Genomic DNA, 8,100 nt, shown 5'->3' with positions numbered 1-8,100 from the left:
GAAGGGGCGCTCGGCTGAGTGCTGGTTGCGCCGATGTCTCTGCAGGTGCCGCTTGTGGGCGAAGCAACGGCCGCATTCCCCGCAGGCAAAGGGGCGCTTCCCGACGTGGCCCCCGCACTGGTGGGCCGCCAGGCCGGCCCGGTGTGCAAAGCTTCTCTCGCAGTGTGGGCAAGCGTACGGCAGAAGGCCCATGTGCCCACGCAAGTGCGCTGTCAGGTGGCGCTTATCGCTGAAGCCCCTCCCGCACTCGGCGCAAGAAAAAGGGCGCCAGCCCTCCGCAGGAGCCGCTGGTGGGAAGCCAAATTCTTCCTCCAGGCAAAGGCCTTCCCGCAGTCAGAGCACAGAAAGGGCTTCTCTTCGGGCAGCGAGCAGGAGCCAGCCTCCTCCTCCTCCGGTTCCGTCTTGCTCACCTGTTCCCTGCAGAGTGCGCTGCCCCCGGCTTCCCCCTGCGCCCCGCACAGCATGCCGAGGGGCCCCTGCTCAGGGCAGGCGATGCCGGGAGCCAGGGTCTCTCTCTGCCGGGGAAGGTCCATGCAAGGGACTCGGCCCAGTTCTGGCTCAGCTAGAACCTTAAAAAGGGGCGGACCCAGAAACGGTTCCGTCGGTCCCATGCAGGCGGCGAGAACCTGCCCCGGGTCAGTCTCCTCCCTGTACGGTGGGGCCACCTGTCCCAGTTCCCTCTGGTCCCTGCAGGGAGTGGCGGTCTGTCCTGGTTCCGCGAAAGGGGCCGTGGTCTGCCCAGGTCCTGCTTGCTCCCTGTGGGGTTCTGCGTCCTGGCCAGGCTGGAGGTTGTGGCTGTAGGGGACCGACCCCTGCCCCGGCTCTGCGTGGTCCCTGTAGGCTGCGTTCCCTTCCTCGTGGAGCTGCTGGTGCCGCAAGAGGTGGCGGCGATGGACAAAGCTCCGGGAGCAAAGGGGGCAGGCGTGGGGGCGCTCCCCGGTGTGGGTCAGCTGGTGGCGCACCAGGTGGGTCTTCTTGCGGAAGGTCTTGGGGCAGCGGTCGCAGGGGAAGGGCCGCTCCCCCGTGTGCACACGCTCGTGAGAGCCCAGGTGGATCTTCTGGGAGAAGCGGCGGCCGCAGTGGGTGCAGGCAAAGGGGCGCTCTCCGGTGTGCACCCGGGCGTGCCGGGTCAGGTGGGCCTTCTTCCCAAAGGCCTTGCCGCACTGGGAGCAAGCAAAGGGGCGCGGCCGAGGGTCTCCCTGCCCACCCTCCTGCGGGGCTCCGGGGTGCTCGCACCGGGGGCAGCCCAGTGGCTTCTCCTCGTTCAGCATCTGCCACTGCTGCAGCGCCAGGCCGGAGAGCTCGCCCAGGCCCCCGTGGGCACCGTACCCTTCCCCCACATGCAGGCCCTCCGACTTGCAGACGCCCCCGACAGGCAGCCCCGAGAACAGCACCTCTGCGCTCAGCCCAGCCGGCCACTCCGAGTAGTCTTCGGCTTCCACCTTCACCGTCCGGATCAGCCACTCACCTGCGGGGATCCAGGAGGACACAGAGAGAGAGAGAGAGAGAGAGAGGGGGAAATCAGGATGGGCGTCTGGGAGACAGATTCAGGTTCACTAAATGGGTTGAAAACAACATGGGAGAAAGACATTGGAATAAAGATCGAGCAAAATATCTGGAATAAGATATGGTTTACCCAAATAAGGAAAACCACATCAATCGCTCTTAGAGAGAACTCCTTGAAATTATTACACAGGTGGTATTTCACCCCAGTTCGCCTTGCGAGAATAACAAACACAAATAATAAAAAATGCTGGAGAAAGTGTAATCAGCAAGGTGATTATATTCATATGTGGTGGCTGTGCCCAGTAGTGTCACAGTTCTGGGAGAATTTTTTTTTGCAGAAATTGCAAAAATTACACATCAAGCCCTCTGTGTTACACCCTATTAACAATATGGGAGAAACAAAATGAAAAGGTGACTTCTAAAGGACCAATAGTGTTTATGTTAATGGCAGCGTACAGGATAGCCTTTTCTGTGGTGGGTCCTTACTGATGGAATGAGCTCCCGGAGGAGATCAGGGCCCTGCGGGACCTTTTACAGTTCCGCAGGGCCTGCAAGACGGAGCTCTTCCACCAGGCTTTTAAATAGGAGCCGCCACCACCACTGTTGCCATCAATGATTCCATTGAACTTCTGGAACTTAGGATGGGCCCAGATGCATCGCCAGGCCTGTATTTGCTCGAGGGAGGATGACCAGATGGACAACGTGGACTTAGATCTGTAGAGCGCACCATCTAACCTGTCAGCACTGCAAGCACTTTATTGTTAATTGTTATTCTGTTATGTGATATGAATTAGTATGTATTTTATGGAGTTTTAAATTTTTATGGTTATGCTAATTAGGTACATTGTACCGCCCATGTTAGCCACCCTGAGCCTGTTCACAGGATGGGCGGGGTATAAATATAATAAATAAATAAATAAATAGTTGCTAAAAGTTGGGATGCCGCAGAATTATCAACATGAAACTCACGGTATTCTGAGTTATGGCAGATTGCAATAGCTGAAAAATTAACAAATCAAATTAGAATAATCAAATCCAAAGCCAAAACGGTAAGACTTTTTTGAAACGTGGCACAATTTTATTTTATACACAACTCAGAACAATACCCAAAGGATGTTTAAGCCCTTCCTCAGATTATGGGATGAAATTAAATAAACCTCTCTCTATACTGTAATCATATTGTAATTATACATTAATTATGCATGTTTATAGGAACAGAAAAAAGAAGGGGAAAGAATTCCTTCTCTTTGTATTTATGCTGAATGTTGAGCTCTTTAAGGTAAAGATAAAGGTTCCCTTGCTCGAAAGCCAGTCGAATCCGACTCAAGGGATGCGGTACTCATCTCCCTTTCCAAGCCAAAGAGCCAACGCTGTCCGAAGACGTTTCCGTGGTCATGTGGCCGGCATGACTAAACTCTAAGGCGCACGGAACGCTGTTACCTTCCCACCAAAGTGGTACCTATTTATCTACTTGCAATGTCTTGCTTTCGAACTGCTAGGTTGGCAGGAGCTGGAACTAGAGTGAAGTGAAGTGAGTGAAGTGATTGGATTTATACCCCGCCCTTCACTTGGAGTCTCAAAGGGGCTTACAAACTCCTTTCCCTTCCCCTCCCCACAACAGACACCCTGTGAGGTGGGTGGGGCTGAGAGAACTCTGACAGAAACTGCTCTTTTTCAAGGACAGCTGTGCCAGAGCTTGTGACTGACCCAAGGTCACATCAGCAGGTGCAAGTGGAGGAGTGGGGAATCAAACCCGGTTCTCCCAGATAAGAGTCCGCACACTTAACCACTACACCAAACTGGCTCACTCCGTCATGCGGCACTCGGGTCTCGAACTGCTGAACGACTGACCTTCCACAGCCTGCAGTTCAGCGGCCATTCTGTGGCTGCACCCACCACCCTGTGTCAAAATTCCAAATGTGCCCACAGGTTCCAAAAGGTTGGGGACCCCCCCCCCATTCTAACAGTTCAGGAAGAGCCGGACCAACTGGAAAGCCAGGGAGCAGGAGGCGCCTTGAACCTCCAGGACACAGAACCAGCCGGAGGTAGGAGAGGCCTCTAGGCTCAGGAGGTGACGAGGCCTTCCCCCGAGCGAGGGTTTTGGGCCTCAGCGCTGGCTGTTCACTCAGAATGCAGCTCCCCCCCCAGCGACAGGTGAGGGTGAGGCCCTTACCTGGGCAACTTCTCTCAGGGCCTTTGGCATCTCCGGGCACTCTCAGCGGTTCCCCGGGTGGCTGCTGCTCGCTCCTCACAGGGCCCTCAGTTTCCAGAGGTCGAGTTCCTGTTGAGCCAGGGAAAGGACGGGGCGGAGGAAGAGGAAAGATTGAGTGCTCAGTCGGTGTCTGCCACGGCAGAGCAGAGAGGAGAACTGCAAAGCCTCAGACTCGGGGCCTTGTCGACTCTGCAGTCACCTTTAGGAACCTGGAGGAAGGCTTGGCCAAGCTGGTGCCCACTGCCCCAGTCCCCCCCCCGACACTGGTGGGCAAGCGCCCTCGGAGACCTCAGTTGGGGACTGTGTCCAGCAGGGCTTCTAATGGGCCCTGCAGATTTTAAAAGATGTTACCTGGGCGGCAGCTACCCGCACAGAACGTGGATCTTTGCTGTGTGGCTGAAGGTCAGCGGCAGCAGCCATTTTGTGGCTCGACCCAGCACCCTGTGTCAGAATTCCTAAGGTGCCCACGGGCTCAAAAACATTGGGGGACCTCGGTATCAGACCTCTTGCCCACGGGTGGCCAAACTGCTGCTTGGGAGCCACATGCGGCTCCCTCATACGGTCTAGTTTAATGTTAATAAAAAGCAAATTTGCATGTTTTTCAATTAAAACGTGTGTAACATTTGTTCATGTCTTAGCGGCTGTAATGATTCCATTTTTGGCCTGTGTGTTTCTTTAAATGTTTAGTTTGACTGCAGTAATGCAAGGAGGGTGGTAGAGGGAGACAAGTGTGATGTGGATTGGCTGATGACTGAGAGTGTGGGAGGAGAGATGTCTATGAGAGTGATTCTGTGTGTGAAGTTTGAAGAGAGAGCATAGTCTGTGTGACTATGGGAGTTTTTGAGTCTATTCTGTGTGAATAAGACAAAGCGTTCAGCCTGTGTGGCTATATAGATGAGAGAGAGAGAGAGAGAGATTAGACTGAGTGTCTACGCCTGTCAGAGTGGAGTTTTGGGAGTTTGAGAGACTGTGACACCAAGCATTGCTGGTTATATTTACAAGTTCCTTTCATCAGCAATAGTTCAGAGTGGCAGGCCTCAGGATCCTATATTCAGCCACAGAGGCTGCTGGGGGGGCAACTCGCCAGGACCCCCCTTCTGCCTCCTTGCAGGCAGCTCTTTCTGTCTCTCCCACCTGCCACTACAGGAGGCTGTCGCTCCTCGCCAAGCTGCTCTTTCTGGCTTCTCGGTTCACACTGAAACTCGCGGAAGGAAGGAAGGAAGGAAGGAAGGAAGGAAGGAAGGAAGGAAGGAAGGAAGGAAGGAGGGTGAGGGGGGGAGACAGAGACAAACAGACAAAAAGACAGACAGACAGGCAGAGATGGAGAGAGGGAGGATTGGGGGGGGAGAAGTCAAAGCGATGGAGGGAGGGAGGAGGGAGGGGGGAGGAAGGGGGCTACTCCCTGCTGACCTGCATGGTTGTCTCCTGGGGGGTCCCTGGTCTCTGCTCCCCCCTTAGCCTTGACGGGAGCCGGGCTGCCTTCCTCAGCCTGGGCGATAACCTCAGGTTTGGCAGCGGGGGACCCTGCAAGACAGAAGGAAGACTTGGCTGGGTGACATCCCACCCCAGTCACCGCAGGCCAGGCCGGGTGGGGGGCAGGCAGGCCACTAGGAAGCAGGGGAACCTTAGCCCCGGTCCTCTGCTCTGAGTCACACAGGAACATAAATCGCCCAGCATCCCGTCCCCAGACAGGAGAGGCCCCTTCCCTGGAAAGAGGTGCCTTGGGTTGCATCCCCCATTTCCCCAGGGGCCAGAGAACTAAAGTGGGCTATTTCTCCCAGCATTATGGAAAGCGGGGACAGTCAGCCATTTTCGAATTGTGGGCGGGAGCGGCACCCAGCCCAGGGTGGGGCCCAGGAAACACAAAGGGTGCTTGTGTGCAACTTGGCTACCATTCTGTCACCCTCTCCTCTTTGGGAAGGCAGAAGGACAGACTGGCCATGACATCTCAGCCCACTGACATCAAATGCATGCTGGCATTGGTTTCCTTTCCATCCAGGTGCAAAGATCTGTCCTCTCAGCAGCCGGGTCTCTTTGACTCCCAAGGTCTCTCTGGGAAGAACCAGAGCTGCTCCGGGCACAGCACGCCCATCCCATAGGGCGATGCCCCCCCCCCAGCCCAGCCCTCTTCTCTGAGGCCAAAGCGGTCAGAAAGCGGTGTGCGTGATGGTTTACCAAGAGCAATTGTGGAACCGAAGTTCTCCCGCATGGCGTCCTCCGGGACAGGCCCCTCCTTCCACCGCTCCGGGCCCAACTGGAGAGTCGTCTCCTCACACTTCACCGGCACCTGCAACGAGGAAAGGTCCCCTGTGAGTCAGACTGGGCTGCACCGGTGTGTGTGTGTGTTTGACGGCGGCTTTATTAAAACATTTATTAGCCAGTTTTCTTCCTTAAAGGTAAAGGTTCCCTTGCTCGTAAGCCAGTCGACTCCGACTCTAGGGTTGCGGTGCTCATCTCCGTTTCAAAGCCGAAGAGCCAGCGCTGTCCGAAGACGTTTCCGTGGTCATGTGGCTAGCATGACTAAACACCAAGGCGCACGGAACGCTGTTACCTTCCCACCGAAGTGGTCCCTATTTATCTACTTGCAATTTCTCGCTTTCGAACTGCTAGGTTGGCAGGAGCTGGAACTAGAGATGGGAGCTCACTCCATCAGGCGGCACCCGGGTCTCGAACTGCTGAACTACTGACCTTCCACAGCCGGCAGTTCAGCATCTTAACCACTTGAGCCACCGCAGCTCCTTACAACATGTCTAAAACCACAAAGAATAAAATATTTTAAAAACACAAAACCCAAAATTTAAAACCACAAGTCCAGGACTGCTCTTAAGCGTAACTAAACACAAAGGCCAACAGGTTGCCCCAGAGGGCCAAACAGGGCACGGGGGCGGGCTGGGGTGGGGAGGCCTTCCTCCGGACTTGCCTCCTAGCCACCAGTATTCAGAAACTGGCTGCCTCTGAATACGGAGGCCCCCTTTAGTGCCCTGTAGAGCAAATCGAGTGGCATCTTTTAAGAGCAACCCAGTTTACATTTGAGCATACATTTTCGTGCGTCAGACCTCACTTCTTGAGTCTTAAAGGTGCTACTTGAATCCTGTTTTACTTCGCACCAGCCGACTAACACAGCTCCTATTTTGGAATTATGGCGAGGACAAAGACTGTCCAGGGTAACTACAGTCACGAACAGCTGGAGGACACGAGAGGCAACGGGGTATGCAAGGAATGGGAAGAACAGAGAGGCAATGGGGTGGTGCGTGGAACAAGAGATGGGTTGGGCTGCACGGCGGGTCCGAAGGCCAAGATCTTTGAAACTGGTAGGAACGGAGAGAGGAGGAATTTGTGTCGTAGTCTCTGGGCATATTAAATTCATCAGAAGAGCCCTGCTGGATCAGACCGATGGTTCAGGTAGTCCAATATCCTGCCTCAGACAGCCGCCAACCAGTTGCCCCAGAGAGCCAACAACAGGGCAGAGAGGCTGAGGCCTTCTCTTGATGCTGCCACCTGGCACTGGGATTCAGAGGTTTACTGCCTCTGAACATGGAGGTTCTCCTTAGCCATCATGACTAGTAGCCAGCTACTGATGGACCTCTCCTTCATATATCTGTCCCATCCTCTTTTAAAGCTGTCTATTCCTGTGGCCATCACAACATCCTCTGGCCGCAAATTTAACATTTTCCCACATTCCACTCAACCACCTAGGAAATTTGCTCTTGCACTTTAATTGATCCGGCACTTTAGGAAAGTGAATAATTGATTGCTTATGTATGTTTAACTGTATTTTTATATATGCCTTTTATGTAAGATGCCATGAGCCTGCCTTGGCGGGGAGGAGGGCGGGGTATAAATTGAACAAATAAAGAAGTATTTCCTTTTGTCTGCCCTGAATCCGATGCCCATCAACTTCATAGGGTTCCCTTTCCCCAGTTCTAATATTTTGGGAGGCGTGAGCTGACGTTCTCCACAATGCTTTCGAAGTGCTTTGGGGGATTTTTTTTTAATTTTTAAAAACCCAGCAATTACGCTGTAGTGACATTCTAACTATGCGCCTATAAGGTTCTCCAAGTTACCAGGTATCTTTTTAAAAATCGTCTAAGCCCTTTTGTTATGGATAGATACAGGGGTCATTTCCTGCAGGAGCGCACAGGAGCGGAGCTCCGGCAGTAAAGCGCCCAGGGGGCGGGCACATGCAACAAGCCCCGCCCCCTGCTCCCAGCAGTCCTCAGTCAGAGCAAGAAGCAGCCAGGTAAGTTGCAGAGCCCCCCCACCCCATCTCCCAGTCCAAAACAGTCCAGTGGCACCTTTAAGACCAAGTTTTATTCAGGTACAAGCTCTCCCTCCTCTGCGAGGACAGATCTGCACGCTCCCCCCCCCCCCCACACTGAATC

The 8,100-nt window shown here is 54.1% G+C and overlaps 2 protein-coding genes across 2 annotated transcripts in view; both read right to left on the bottom strand.

Annotated features, from left to right (window-relative positions):
- The window catches only part of LRRC61 (leucine rich repeat containing 61), an 11,859-nt gene extending 8,095 nt beyond the window's left edge, over positions 1-3,764 (bottom strand). The window contains exons 1-2 of the mRNA XM_015412961.1: positions 3,680-3,764; positions 1,395-1,468 (exon numbers count right to left, since the gene is read on the bottom strand). The gene's annotated coding sequence lies outside the window, so the exon portion shown is untranslated. The remainder of the gene's footprint in view (positions 1-1,394; positions 1,469-3,679) is intronic.
- Positions 213-8,100, bottom strand: part of ZNF467 (zinc finger protein 467) — a 17,294-nt gene continuing 9,406 nt past the window's right edge. Inside the window, exons 2-5 of the mRNA XM_015412956.1 lie at positions 5,894-6,005; positions 5,129-5,242; positions 3,680-3,787; positions 213-1,468 (exon numbers count right to left, since the gene is read on the bottom strand). Of these exons, the coding sequence (XP_015268442.1) occupies positions 213-1,468; positions 3,680-3,787; positions 5,129-5,242; positions 5,894-6,005 (1,590 nt within the window). The remainder of the gene's footprint in view (positions 1,469-3,679; positions 3,788-5,128; positions 5,243-5,893; positions 6,006-8,100) is intronic.

The sequence above is a fragment of the Gekko japonicus genome, unplaced genomic scaffold (assembly GCF_001447785.1).
Source record: "Gekko japonicus isolate JY-2015 unplaced genomic scaffold, Gekko_japonicus_V1.1 scaffold2050, whole genome shotgun sequence".
In the NCBI taxonomy this organism is placed as follows: domain Eukaryota; kingdom Metazoa; phylum Chordata; class Lepidosauria; order Squamata; family Gekkonidae; genus Gekko; species Gekko japonicus.
The sequence above is the reverse complement of the archived record's forward strand: the minus strand, read 5'-3'. Positions and strand labels throughout refer to the sequence as shown.